The sequence below is a fragment of the Anas acuta genome, chromosome 3, assembly GCF_963932015.1.
Source record: "Anas acuta chromosome 3, bAnaAcu1.1, whole genome shotgun sequence".
Taxonomy (NCBI): Eukaryota; Metazoa; Chordata; class Aves; order Anseriformes; family Anatidae; genus Anas; species Anas acuta.
Window position 1 is genome coordinate 25,903,317 of NC_088981.1, and position 15,705 is coordinate 25,919,021.

General features: G+C 35.3%; 1 protein-coding gene across 13 annotated transcripts in view; it reads left to right on the top strand.

Annotated features, from left to right (window-relative positions):
* The window catches only part of RYR2 (ryanodine receptor 2), a 408,101-nt gene that overhangs the window by 244,645 nt on the left and 147,751 nt on the right, over positions 1–15,705 (top strand). For all 13 annotated transcript variants that reach the window (XR_011094640.1, XM_068676244.1, XM_068676247.1 and 10 more), the window contains 2 exons: positions 5,632–5,779; positions 13,900–14,108. Coding sequence is in view for 12 of the 13 variants with exons in the window: in XM_068676244.1 (XP_068532345.1) it covers positions 5,632–5,779; positions 13,900–14,108 (357 nt within the window). In the remaining variant the exon portion in view is untranslated. The remainder of the gene's footprint in view (positions 1–5,631; positions 5,780–13,899; positions 14,109–15,705) is intronic.

Here is a 15,705-nt window from a genome sequence, read left to right on the forward strand (position 1 = left end):
TATATCCTTGGTGTAAGTCAATTAAAGTCACATTTCTGCTATGAGAGAGGGCTTTTAAAAATATTCTACATGTATAGATTTTGACATTATATGCTATCATAATGCTCTGAGTTACCAAACTTGTTTTTTTGAAAGGGGTTTTTCCATAACAAGCTGATTGCAAAATAGCATTGAAGTATAAAAGGATGCATTCATGACTAAAGCTTCACAATAGAGTGGAAAATGTTCAGAACTCGCATGTTAGCTTACAATGTTGGTTGTAATTGGCATATATTGCACATAAGTCTGTGGTATTATTTATACAGGAGCAGCTTGTCTTTTCTTTCTGTTTTACAGAAAGAAAAGAAACAAGCTCAGAGATCACAAAGCAAATGAAAAGAATTTCAAGCTGTCCTCTTCCACTTACTGAATATATTTTAAGTCCCCATACTGATTGTGGGAGTCACATCCAAAGATTCTGACTTTTAGATTTTGGTTGTATGTATTGTTACTTATGCAGATAGCTTGTCAAAGGATGTTTTACTTTTGCTTCAACAGCAAAAGGATGTTGTATTGTGGCTGAAGAATCTAACAATTGAGAGAAAAGCAAACAAACAAACAAACAAAAAAAAACAAAACAGCTTTAATAACTGGTTGTAAAAATTAGAAACCTAAAGAGTTCTTCCTACTGTGTGAAGAGCAACTTAAAAAAGATTGTTCCTGACCTGGGATAGTTAGGGCTGTGAAGCAAATATCATGTCCATTTTCAGTTTGGCTCAAAATTCAATGAGAAAGACAGTTAGGTCTTTTAAAGCCAGATTCTTCCATGTTAAGATTTTGTAGAATTTGAAGATTTTAAGATTTTGTAGCATAATAATCACTATTTGATTAGGAGTTGGTCTTCCCAGACTGTCTTCTGCTGCAATGAAGAGAGGCACTGTTCTGACAGAGGAAATATGGATGTATGGAAAAAATGACAAGTTTAAAGCTTGTCAATTATTTTGTCATTAAGTATATAGAAAGATGCATCTTGTCCTTGTAAAAAAAAAAAAATAATGTTGTTACATCACTTTTCCATTTTACATTTTTTATATTGATATATTAATTCCTTCCATTTACAGTAAGAGCACATTCTGCCAGACGTTCTGTATGTGTACAATCCTCAGTGAAGATGGTAGAACCTGTATGCATACTTCTAAGCATACACGTACTTCTGAGTATAGAGCCGAACTGCTAGAAAACCAGCTTAGGAACACAAGTTCTGCTATGGGTGGTTAAATTTAGGATATGTTTTTTAACATTGCCAAGAATTTAACTTTGTTAGGACTGTAGTGTGCTTTCCAGTTCTAGTGACTCTTGGAGCTTGAAATGACTTTCTACTAAATATGAATTCAGAATTATTTTTACCTTATGAAATAATTTTTTATATTGATGATTTATGGTTAAAGGTATAGTAAACACAGAAAAGCTAGGCCTCTGGATAACCAGATGAAAAATTTATGGTATACGTAAATGATCCAGCTCAGTGTGTATGCCTCACACATTGGCTCACTGAGCTGAGTTTCTGACAGCACTGCTGGCAAATTCACCAATAGCATTTATAGTGGCAGTTGCTCAAAAATCTTTGTGGAAGTGCAAGACCCACAGACGTAGCAGCAAACAGAATCCTTTCACGGCTGCGAAATGAGGGTTTATAATGGTGCGAATGAAGCTTGGAAAACATCAGCATATCTGTCTCACTTGAATATGTGGTGAAATACGTTGACTTTATGCTTGTCATTTAACAGCTTTGGTTAAGAGAACAAAGTCATTTCGGTACTACATAGTATCATAGAATATGTATCTGTACAGCTCTAATACTTTAGATCACAAAACTTACAATGCCATTAAATTATTATAATCAATCGTGCACTCTTCCTAATCCATGCTTTAATTTTTCAGTGTTTTCCTATCTTTCTCTTTGATAGGCACTATTTTATATGTGCTTTTTTGTGTATGTGTGTTTTTTGTTTCTTTTAGTCTGGTGATCCTGAACTTCTCAGAGCTTTGGGAAGGCCCAGGACTACATAGGTTTGCAATATCACTTTTATAGCTCTGAAAACTATATTGTTCTTTATCATTTCAGATGTTTTTCAGAGGCTTATATAAGGCTTTTTTTTTTGTTGTTGTTGTTGTTCTTACTGAATTACTTCTGAAGAATACAACATTGTTATGCAAACTTTTAACAAATTATTCTGTTAGAGTTGCTTACAGTTTGACTGGTATTCTCTGCTGCTGTAGACATTGTGGACATTCCTGTTTCTATCTTACTCTTCCATGACATCTGTCTATGAAAGCTGCAGTTTGTACTAAATGAATTACCTGCGTATCACATACTCATATTCACTGAATGAATTAATGCAGTTCTATAGTTTCCGTTGTATTTCCTCTGTGAATTATTCTGTAGTAGCATTCATTATTTGCAATTAAAAAGTTCCTTGATAAATGTTGGTGTGTGTTTGGGTATATTTTTCTGTAGTTCTTTTTTCTACTATTAAGAATTATATTTGCTCGGTGTCTATGTTGACTTAATACTACCTATTTCACATGTACTCTACAAATAACTACACGTGTGGTAATCCAATTACTGTAAATACAATAATTGTAATTAATGGAGGGGGGTGGTGAGGGATGGACCAGATGGTCTTTAATGGTCCCTTCCAATCCAAACCATTCTGATTCTATTTTCTGTAATACAACTAAATCTGTTGTATACATTGTATATTGTAATACTGACTTCTCCTGGCTACAATGCTTTCTTTTACTTTACTCCAAATTCAATTGTAAAGGACCGTATGTGGTGTTTGTGTTGTACTCAATAGAAACAAAGTTGAGTAATAAAATATCTAGGCTTCTTTCTTTATTTTCTTTTACTATGATATTATAGGTTCTGAATTCAAAACCAAACAATTATATAAACTTCATGTGTGTTACTCAGTTCAAACCATTTGAAACAGAACTTTGTCAGCAAGCTTAAGGGTTTCTGTTGTTTTTTATTTATTTTATTTCATATGACTTAGTGAACAAGTACTTTACCAGACAAACACTATACAAAACAGTCTTCTGATGAAGCATTAGACTGTCAAACCTGGTAAATTCTGGAGAGAAAAAAAATATATAAAGAAAATCAAGCTGTTTTCCATCTCTTAAAAGTCCACAATAAATTTCAAAACAGTAACTTTTCTGTAGTGAATAAAAATAATTAAGTCTATGTACAAATTGAAAATATAGTTAATAAAAATTACCACTCTTAGCTAATCAGCTCTCTAACTGACTTGACTGTGGCTGTGCAAAACTCAGTTACTGTATAGGAACATTCTTTTGATTTCCTATGCTTAAACCGCAGAGGTTTGGAAGATTATAAGTACCAAATCTTATGATGAGTATAGCAATAACAGTTCTTAAGTCAGCAATAAGTATAACATTCAAAATTTAGATAGACAAATAACAGGAAATAAAGAACAAAACTATTAAAAGAAAAATCCCTGCTCTTATTCATACTTCAAGAAGTAGCCACAGTTGTGAATTAGTGAATAAGGTCACAATGTTAAATAAACTTAGACCTAAGTAATCTATAAATCTGAGATTGTTTTATATTTTTTTATGCCTTTTTTTTTTCCATACTGTAACTGTGTGCTTAGGCATTTCTAAAGGAATTCATATTCTAGATATTGTCATATATCATTACCTGCTGATTGCCCATATATTAATGTACATTAATGTAATTACCAGGTCATTAGTCTAACTGTAATTAATATTATGGCTGAGAAGTTACACTCAGAAGTTAACTGTTATTCCAGTTATTTCTGATTCATTTTTTAAAGAAAATGTTTCATAATGTCCTTTTGGACAAGCGGCATTTCAGAAGAAAATATTTCTCTTTTTATGCCTTTTAGAAGACAAATAATTTTAAACCATGGTGTTTCATCTCTGGTGTTAATGTGAATATTTTCACATAATTTTATTTTTTTCACTTTTTTATAAAAGAAGTAATAATTCCTTGTAACAGTATTTTCAGTACATTTTTGGTCCATTTCAGTAGCAGCTTTTTTCCATATCTACTGAATCAACTACTCAGTAGAAAAAAGGGAATGTCAGCTCGAAAGTGTTTTGAAAAAGTATGGAAAGAGAGCCCTTCAAATGATTTCTGTGTTTACCCTGACATTGGCCATCCCACTGAATATAACTAGAGCTGATAAGGAATAGTACTTAGTGTCATCAGCAATGTGTTATCTTTATATTTTTGTTAGCCATTCTAGCTCATAGGTAATGTCCAGTAAAGTTTATTTTTTTTAGAAGGAAATTCATTGGTAGGACCAGATTTCACAAAGCACTGGTTAATAACTGCACTTTAGTGTTTGCTCATTGTGATGAGCCCAAAGGCAGATAGCCCTGCATTAAAAGTGCCTGCAGGAATTTGTCAGAATGGATATGCCATTTCTTTTCTGACTGCAAAAACATATAGAGTGAAAATTACATACATTCTTAACAGTGGACCTGCAATGCTATAAAAAAAAAAAAGCAAGATACTTTTCTAAAATAATAGACACTATTTTTGCACTTCTTAATAATTTAAACACAAAATACCTCTATCTCTGGAATTTGTATCCAAACAGCAATAGTTTTTGATATGTCTGATTTTTAAAAATAATTAAATAATAGAGATATTAGGAATAACATGGAGAGTTATTTGCATGGTTTCTCTCAGGACAAAAGAAGAAAATGTAGACAAGTAAACAATTCAATTAGTTACTAAAATTTTGTAAGTCATGTAAGTAATCCACTTAAACAATGCTTTCAAATAAGAAAATTTTGGACTAGAGTAAAATCTAATAAATTTTACATTAATAAACCTAAAATGCAAAGTTCAATTCATACCAAGGTGTTAATTTCAGTGGGTGAGGTTACATTAATTTCCTATTACAAAAATTCTGCAGCACATAATCACATTAGTTATATCCTTACAAGAACCTTTATTTTGGAAAAAATAACTTTTAAAGTATTTTATATAGTAAGGCATAGATTTATGATCTGTTTTATTATTTATTAATTGTTATAAAGTATGTTTATCGATATTTTTATTGGCAGTGTCTTGTTCTTGTTCATTTTGTTTATATCTTGTTGACTTTGTTGTTGTTGTTTATATCTTGTTTAGTTCTATAACCAAAAAACACCAACCTATATATTTGTGCTACAATGTTATCTTTGTGCTTTAGTTATACACTAGCTTCCTGTGGTAGCTGCTTCATAAAGAGTGAACAAAAGACGATCCCTTTGACTTTTCAGTCAAACTCTTCACATTTGTCTGTGTTCTTGTTGTTTGCTTTGATTAATAATAATAATTGATTTTTAATCAAATTTCAGCAAATTATTTGATAGAAATGTGGGCATAAGCTATGCAGATTCCTTTATTTGTGTATTACTTTTTTTTTTTTTTTTAAGTAAATCACTGTTACTAGTTTCTAGGCCACAGCAACTTTTTAGAATCCTTGCTGTGTTTATGATTCCATGATTTCAGTTGGTATAAGTAGTAAATCTTATACTATTGCTACAGCACAGTTTAAGAGAAAGTATGGCTTCTGAAATGGAATTCGATTCTTCATACTTTTACAGGATGTGAAAAATCGACGAAATCCTCGCCTTGTACCTTATGCTCTTTTGGATGATCGGACAAAGAAGTCAAACAAAGACAGCCTTCGTGAAGCAGTTCGTACCCTTTTAGGCTACGGTTACAACCTGGAAGCTCCTGACCAAGATCATGGTAAACAATTTTGTTGTCTCGCTCTTTCTCGAAATTAGAAGACTGTTCCACTTCACTGCTTGATTTGTTGGTTCAGTAAAACAACCTAAACAGTTAGAGTACATTCAAAACTAATAGGCCCTTTTATATGTATTATGTTGTTATATAACCCTTTGACTTTACATTCCTTATGGTTTCCTTTTCTCCTCCAGTAGCCTCAAATGAATGAAGAATTTTTAAAACGTTTCATTTTGTGTCACATTTTTGTAATTACAATTTTTGTAATTCATACACTTTTTTTTTCCACTACTTTTTCCTGGTTTATGACATTTAAGGTGAATAAATAATTTCAATAATTTAAATCAGGATTGTGAATGCTACAAGACATAACCCTAAAATACAGAAAATCAAGAAGACATATATATCATCTTGGTCTTATACCAGGGAATAAAATGTATCCTTGCATTTTAAATATATGCACAAATATTTGAAGTGCCCCAATCCAAAATCATTTTTAAATTAAAATATTTTGATTAGTACTATCTTTGTTATTTCACAACAGAATAGCAAAATTGATAAGAAAAAATATATGTAAGCTCAGTAGAAGTGAATTTTATGTTCTTGCAGTTTTAACTTCAAATAGTTAAAGATTCTGCAGTTTGCATACAATCCTCTATTTAAATACATAAAACTAAAAGATGACATTTTCAAAGACATGCATATAAACCAAATCTCTGTGTTTTCAAACTGAAAAACTGTCGAATTAGACAATCTGTTAGAGCATTTAAGCCTCTGTTATTTTCGTAGATGTTCAAAGTTCAGTAGACTAAAATTAAACTTCAACTCATTTCCTAGCAATGTTTTGATTGCAATTGTACCATTGCTAGTCTGAATATTTTATTGATATGTAGGGCAGTGTTTTCAGCATCTATAGTTTGATTCAGTTTTTATGAGTGGCTACATTTTTAAACTGATACCATGAATGTGTAACAGGGATGGATTGCTGAACAGGCAAAATAATCTGTTGCTGTGTAGAGTAGATTGCGCTAGTGGCAAAACACCATGGTCTCTTTTAAATCTGCTTGTGTTTAGTCTGTAGGGTTTAAGACTGATTCATAATCTTAATGTTTCCCAACCCCCTCCTACTGTGGGGAAGAGGTACTGCATAGAGAGAGTACATATATGACCTGCATGGTTCTGAGAAGGTGAGTTGGCTGGTGCAGGAGGTGTTTGACTCCTATGAAGATAAAAGAACTGTCTGGTGGTAGGGAGAGGGAAAGAAAGCACATTCTTTTTCTACCATCTTCTCCAGATCCCATTGAACAATATTAATTCCCTTTCAACATTTACAGCTCTGAGAACCAAATGTACCTGTCTTATCTTAGGAATGAATGGCTAGAAAAATCAATTTATTTATTTTTTCTTAAGATGCAGAGCATCTTTGAGCTAGCTCTGTGCATGGAGTTACTACTTAAATTAAAAGAACACGTGCAATCTTTGCATCTGAAAAGTGTCATCAATCCTGTTGCAAATTTTCCAGAGTAAAGTACTTAAAGAAGTGTCCCACGATCTAGTCTTCCACAAAGACTAGAATTGCATTCAACCACAGGTTTTATACGTATTTTGTAGTTTATACTTATTTTAAGTTTAACAGTTCACGAACATCTACAGTTTTTGAGATGCATAAATCATATCACACATATTCCCTTTCATTAGCCAAAATCCATACTGTTATTAAATGATATAGAGCCATCTAGTGGTGTTCTGCATCTCCGTTGATGACTTTTATTTTTAACATTGATTTACAGAACTGTATAACAGCATTTTTTTAATTCTTTGCTATAAGTGCTATTAGTTACCCACAGCAGCTGTAGCTTAGGGATTGCTTAAAATCTAGAAAGCCTTAGTTTACTTAGAATCTAAAAAGACAATGTAGTCTCACTTCCCATGCTTTGTGGTGGTCAATCTCCTGTATAGAAGAGGTACTGAGGATCTTGAAAAGTGGTTTTAAGGCTTTAATTGTGTAGACCATTAAAGTAAAAATGCTACTGATGAAAGGATTATGTGGCAGAGAGTTCAGAGTTGCTTACAGGAGATTTATTGAGCTTGAGTCCAGAAAGGCCAAACATTTGGGGTATGAGGTGTGATAGTAATTTCTGAGGGACATGATTTTATAGGCTACTCAAGATAAGGTTAGAAATACTGACTTGTTTTATCGATGAGAAAACAGAAAAGGGAGAGATTCTTAACACAGTTTAATGGGCAGGCAGGTGCAGACATGTTTGAGTTTATAAGAAAATTTGAGCTGATTAGAAATTCAGAAAGAGGAGGAATTGCAGTGGTAAGACTGTAATACTGAATTTTCAAAGGCTGAGCAGGCTTTGATACTTTGCAAATTTGTAGGAAAAGATCCAAAGTGCTTTAGGCATTCTTTTTCCTAATCTGAGAGAGAGGGTCAGATTGATACTTAGTTGTGTGATCTGATTAATGGAGAGAAAACTGTGTAAAATGCTAGAGAATAGAGTAGTTCAGAGAACTTAGGGAAGAAAGATCAACTAAGCATTATTTCTTTTATATATATATATTTTTTTTTCTTTTCTTTTTTTTTTTTTTCTTTTTTAAATGCAATTTTTGTTATTTCAGGCTACCTTATGGTTTGAATTGATAGTAAAGTCTTGGAAGACTTTGTTAGCCAACAATATTGAAGGAAAACCAGAAACGAGATAGGATAAAAAGTGTATAAAAGAATGCTAGGAATGGCCATCTCTGAGGCACCATGTAGGACCATGAGTAGTTCAAGAAATATTAATGGGTAAATGCTTTTTGGCAATATCTGAGAACATCTTCCATGGGTAGAAGTAGATGGATGCCACATAGCTGTGGATAAATCAATATTAACCCAGTATGTTCAGTGCACTGAGAGGGGAAAAAAAGGAGATTTGGAGACAGATGAATCTAAGATTTGTGCTTTTGTGAATGACAGAAACAAAAGTAGATTTGTATCAGAAGAGATTGATCCAGAAGATGGTGGGATGACACAATAAAAGAGTGCAAGTGGTAGCAAAAGAACAGGAATACTGACAAGAACGTTGGGCTAGGTAGATGGAAAGTTGGATCAGAGAGTAGAGATCCAAGTCCAAAACTTCATTGTTAGTTGTCAAGGAAAAGGGAGAAGATGGAAGTATTTTTATGCCTGAAAGCAGTGTGTGTCCCAGCATAGCTTTTCTCCCCTTAAAAAGCTTAAGCACTTAAAAAATAAAATAAAATGATAATTATAAAAAAAATCTTCGTTCATAATTTCCACAAAAGTTATAAAGCAGAAATGTGAAGCACAAGCTAATCACTTCTCTACTGCTGTTATGGAGCACAAGGAACAACATGTTTATGTTGTCTCAGGCTTTCTCTCGAGGTTTCTTTTTATCCTCTTCCGCTGAAGAAGCCCAATAGCAACTCAGTTTTATCTACAAAAATACTTTGATAAAGTGTTTTATATAAACCATACTGGTTTAGTAATATTTTTATACCATTGCTCCTTCATCATTTAAGAGAATCAGTGATAACTTTTAAGAAGAAATCAATTTAATGTGTTAAAGTTTAACTCCAGCCTTCTTTGAATCTCTTAGTGAAGCCATACTGGTCTTTGAGAAAATATATTGCTCATAATTACCTGACAATGTGTGAATGTTAACTTAAACTCTCTTAAACTAGCTTGTTACAAATCACTTGCACTTACAGTTGAGAGAATTTTGAAATGAAACATAGTAAGCAATGATAAGAATGGGATCATGCTACAGATAATTAACAAAATTAATCAGTGGCTGAGAAGGCTTTTGTTTTAACACCGCAGTTAATTTATTTTACACTGTATTGCACTAGACGACAAGAGAAGTGAAAAAGCTCATTTTCTTGAACTTTGAAGCTGCTGTGGCAGTTCTTAAAGCACTCTATGAAATCTAGTCTCATCTGACTTTCTCTTCAACAGTTTGAGAGAGAGTAAAGGAGAACAGTCAAAACAATTTATATTTGGCATGTTGTTTTTTCTCATTTCACTAGCTAATAATATTTTTGAAATATTGTTTTATTCAGTTATTTTGTTTCGATTTGTTCTTAAACAGTTATCTACAGACATTGCTTTTAACACTACCTTTATGCTCTTCTTAAGGCACCTTTATTCTTTCAAGATTTGCTGCCTTTTATCTTGACAGATGTTAATACACTTTTCCTGAAGCAGGAGTAAGATTATTTTGAGATTATTTTGGGCTATTTTGTCATGGTTGTTTTTGTTGTTAAACAAAGGTATCTCATAGTTTAGGAATCTTAACTCAAAGACAAACACCTGACTTTTATAGTGACTGGAAGTGATTGGAGGATGAATTTAGTCTTTTTTTTTTTTTTTTTTTTTTTTTTAATCTAAATAACTGGGAGCCCAATTCACAGAATCATGGAACTGTTGAGGTTGGAAGGGAACTCTTGAGATGCCCCTCTCACTGCTCAAGCACGGTCAGCTAAAGTAGGTTACACAGTACCATGGCCAGATGGGTGTTGAATATATCTAAGGACTGTGAATCCACAGCCTTTCTGGAAACCTGTTCCAGTGTTGGACCATCCTCACAGTAAAAAGTGTTTTCTTGTGTTCAGATGGAATCTCATGTGTTTTATTTTGTGCCTATTGCCTCCCTCTTCCTCTTTGTGTCTGGCTGTCTCTACTTCATTCCCTCCCATCAGTTATTTATACATACTGATAAGATAGCTCTGAGCATTTTATTCTCTGGGCTGAGTAGTTGCAGCTCTCTCTTACCCTCTGTTCATGAAGGATGCTGCAGCCATGGTTTTGTGCTGTACTTGGTCCAGTAAGACTGTATCTTTCTTGTACTGGGGAGCCCAGAACTGGACCTAGCACTCCAGATGTGGACTCAATGGTCCCAAATAGAGAGGAGGAATCACCTTCAACCTGCTGGCAAAGCTCTTCCTGATGACCCTAGGATGCTGCTGGCCTTCTTTGCCATAAGGGTATATGCTGGCTCATATTCAACTTGTCCTTCTCTGCAAACTTACAAGTCTTACGAAGAGTGGCTGAGGGAGCTGGGTTTGTTCAGCCTGGAGAAGACGAGGCTCAGGGGCAACCTTATTGCTCTTTATAAGTACGCTAAAGGAAGCTGTAGTGAGGTGGGGGTTGGTCTATTCTCCCACGTGCCTGGTGACAGGTCGAGGAGGAACGGACTAAAGTTGCGCCAGGGGTGTTTTAGGTTGGTTATTAGGAAGAACTTCTTTACTGAGAGGGTTTTTACGCATTGGAATGGGCTGCCCAGGGAAGTGGTGGAGTCACCATCCCTGGAGGTCTTTAAAAGATGTTTAGATGTTGAACTTAGCGATATGCTTTAGTGGCGGACTTGTTAGTGTTAGGTCAGAGGTTGGACTCGATGATCTTGAGGTCTCTTCCAACCTAGACAATTCTGTGTGTGATTCTGTGTGAAACTTGCTTTCCAGTTGGTCAGCCCCGGTGTGAAGTGCTTCTGGGGGTCGCTCCTCCCCAGGTGCCAGACTTTTTCCTGTTGATGAACTTTGTGAGTTTCCTTTCAGCCCAGTTCTCCAGCCTGTCCAGGTCCCTCTGAATGACAGCACAACTGTCAACTGCTCTTTCTAGTTTTGTGTCATCTCTGAACTTACTGTGGGTGTACTCTGTTCCATCATCCAGGTCAGTAATGAAAACGGAAAACAGCATTGGCTCCAGTACCCCTGTAGACCATAGTAGCCTTGGGGTACTCCTCTAGTGACTTGTCTCCATGGGGACTTTGTGTTGCTGATTACATTACTCTTGACCAGGCTGTCTTCAGCCAGCCTTTCAATACACCTCAGTGTGGGCTTATTTAACCCATACTTTATCAGCATGGCTATGAGATGTTAAGAGAGACATTGTGAAAAGCCTTATTATAGTCAGCGCAAAAATATCCACTGTTTTCCTGTTATCCGCAGAGCAAGCTACCTCACTGTGAAAGGTAATCAGATTGGTTATGTGTTCATAAATCCATGCTGACTAATCCTGATCACTTTCTTGTCCTTCATATGTTTGGAGATGTTTTCCAGGAGGATTTTTTCCATCATCTTCTCTAGGATTGACTGACCTGACTGTAGTTCCTTGTTTTTTTTGACTCTAGTTCTTTGTTTCTTTTTCCTTATTGCTCCTCTTGAAAACTGGAGTGACATTTGTTCTCTTCTAGTCTTTAGAAACCTCTCCCAGTTGCCATGACCTTTCAAAGATAATTGGGAGTAGTTTCACAATGACATCAGCCAGTTCTCATACCACTTGTGGATTGCAACCTACCAGGGTTAATGGGTTTATTTAAATCCAATTTAAGTATTTCCTAGCCTGGGTCTCCTTCACTGAGGATAAGTCTTCCTTACTCCAGACTTTCTCTCGTCTCAGCAGCTGAGGATTCCTGAAGACCAATCTTACTGTTAAAGACTGAGGCAAAGAAATCACCAAGTCCCTCAGTCTTTCCAGTCTCATTTGTCGCCAGGTCACCAAGTGGACCCTTAGGTTCCTTAATCTTCCTTTTGTTATTTGCATTTGTAGAATCCTTTCTTACCTGCCATATTCCCTGCCAGATTCTACTCCAGGTCAACCGTGGTGCTCCTAACTCTAGCCCTGCAAGGTTGGACAGAATCTGTGTGTTCTTTCTGTGTCCCCTGGTCCTGTTTTCCACCACTTACACATTTCCTTTTTATGTCTGAGTTCTGTTAAGAGCACCTTACTCATCCAAGCAGGGCTCCTGCTGCCTTTTATTCTTGCTGAACATGTGGCTTCTTCTACTTGTTTGAAGAAAGCCTCGTTTACTATTTTAATAGCAATTGCCCTTGATGAATTTACCAATGTTGGTCTGCCTGCTTATCTTTTCTTACAAGCTCAGAGCTTGCTTCTGAGCCATCCCAAGATCTCCATGCTGCTCTCTCACATAAAAGCCAATCTTCCCCACAGCCTCTGTCGTAAAAAAAACCTTGTATCCATCCTTGTATCCATCCGTTGCAATGTTCCAGTCATGTGAGTTATCCCATCATATCCCTGTGATCCTAATATGTAACTGCACCCATTTTTACTTGAACATGCTCCATGCATCAGTGTAGTCATTTGAGAGGTACCCAAGCATGCTGCTTCCCCAGAAGAGGCAGAGGAGCCCCATCAAGCTGTTCTGCAGGCACTTTCTCCTTTGTATGCTTACACACAAATGGGTTCCAGTTCAGCTCTGTTTTCTTGACTGCTGCGTCCCTTCTGTTCTTGTCACTCTGGGCCCTTGGCTTGCCACCCTTATCCTCAGCTTACTTGGATATTTTCTAAGGAATGATGTCCTTCCTTGTCATTTCTAGTTTAAAGCTCTCCCAGCAAGGTTGGCCTGCTGTTGGCAAAGATATATTTGCCTGGTTTAGTCTCATGGATCCTATCTCTTCTAAGTCACGTTTAACCCTCAAATAGGATCTTACTGTTGTATAAACTAAAACCTTGCTGTTAACACCAGCTGTGCAATGCGTTGTTAACCCTCGGGACCTGTTGTCTTCAGGTTCTTTTCTCCCTCACTGATTGGATCAAGGAGGGCACTACTTGAGCCCTTGACCACTTTCCCTGGAGTCAATGCTTGCAAAGTCCCAGATCATTCCTGGCTTTTTCACTTATATCTGCATGGAAGAGTAATAGGGGTTAGTACTTGGAGGGCCAGATGAGCCTTGATATCATCTCCATAACATGCAAATGTTAGCACCTGGCAAGCAGCGAACTTTCCTAGTTTCACTGTTAAAATGTTTCGTTATACAATCCATCTTAACTTGCCTCAGGAATACAATGCAAAAATCTATATGCCATATTTCAAAAAAAAGGGAAGGCAATCTTTTAAGCCTTGTGAATTAATGCCTTATATTCTCTCATGCTTTATATTTGGGTTAACTGTTTGATTGCTTTACTGATGTGATAATAGGTCATCTGTTCTTCAGAATGCCAATTCCATTACTTCCTAATATTTTTCAGTGTGCTTTAAAGATAGGGCTGTGTATTTGTCTGTTCTTTTAACTGCTTGCTTTTTATCAGTAGTTGAATACAGTACTTGATGCTACTTTTATTTTTTCTTTACCTGTTCATTTTTTAAACCTCACAGCAACAAGACTGGATGTATGCAATGGGATAATGGAAAAATTTAGGATCTTCCGCACAGAGAAGACTTATGCAGTGAAGGCTGGGAAGTGGTACTTCGAGTTTGAGGCAGTTACAGCAGGAGACATGAGAGTTGGCTGGACAAGGCCGGGTTGCTTGCCAGATCAGGAACTTGGCTCAGATGATGAAGCTTTTGTTTTTGATGGCTTTAAGGTTTGTTTATCTGTAATTATATGAGTGATTGCAAAACTTTATTTTGCATCTTATTCTGTGTGCCATTGCCTGAACTTAATTGCTTTCTTTTCTTACATCTGTGTTCTATGAAATTATTTCTCTCTCTTTGAGGCCCTAGGTGGAATAGGGAGAAAAATACAAAAGCCTAAGCTATAAATCAGTGCCACCTGAGGAATTCATTAGCAGACCTTGTCATTTCTCTTTTCTATTCTTTGTCAATTTTTTTTCACAGCTTCACAGCACAGAGTGTATATAAACCATTAAATATCTAAATGACTTACCAAAATTGTAAATACTGGCAGAGCTGTAATTAAATATTAATAATTCCTTTAAATTTTTGGTCTACTCTTCCCTCTATGAGCATTGCCCATTAGAGAATAAATGTGGTTAAGATTATTAACAGTGAGTGTCTGAGGCAAACGTTGATACAAGTTTTTTATAGAAATGTAAAAGTTTGGAAGAGCATGTCTTTTTTTCATGGAAATCCATACAATTTAGAGTAAATTAATTATGATACAAACAGTAATTTTTGCTGAAATTTAACTCTACATTAAGTGCTGACAGATTGAATCAGTGTTAAGAATATATAGGAAATCCAAGTATTTTTTATGTTACTACTTTTTATCAGAATAGATGAAATAACTCATTGGAACATTTTATTTCATTGTGAAGGCCTGTGAAACCACTATCCAAACCATATAATTACTGTTAAGGCTACTGGTGACTCTTGCCTTAATGAAAACTTTTACCGTACATTTCTTATGTCTGATGTTGGAATTAATTTCCTTTATTACTATTGCAGTACTTGACAGAAACCAACAGTAGGCCTGCCTGTTCCTGGTCAGGTCAAGGTTTCTAGCTGTATTTTATCCATGTTATTGGATTTTTATTCTTTTTTTTTTCCAACTCGTGATATTCAAGTATACGCTTTAAAAAGAGAACTGAAAAGTTGGTTTTATAAAATGCCTAATTGGATTAGGTAAACTATTGATGACCAGTGTCTTCACTAAAATAGCTGAGTAGTAGTTTGCTTTCTGCATCTTAACTTTGACCTTTAGGTCTCAATCCACAAAGCTATTTTGTTGTATAATATTTTAATGGGTTCTCTGCTTAGTTCTATAAAAGCTTGTTTTTGACCTTTGGGATGCACAGAAAGCCTCATTTGTTTGGTAAGATTTTGAAGAAGGATAAAGAGGATAAAAATCTAGCAGTGATGGAATATATGAATTGGGAACATATTTGTTATTAACACTGTTTTGTTGTATGTATGTTTGTAATAGTTCTTTATAGATGTTCATTTATTTGAATTTCAATCCAAGACCCCAGCTAAGGCTACCCATCCAAAACCCTGCAGTCTTGGACTTGGTCGGTCATACAAATCATTGCCCTTAACAACTGTCGTATATCTCAGAAGCTTATACAGTTCATCCCATCCACAGACAATTCTGTTCCTTCCAAAATTCATTATGACAGAATTTTAATTTATCTTGTATGCGAGAGTTTTAGAATTATGTTTAAGGAAACAATAAAGTGTATTTGGAAGCAATGAATTTTTAGGCCACTAGATTGAACAAAA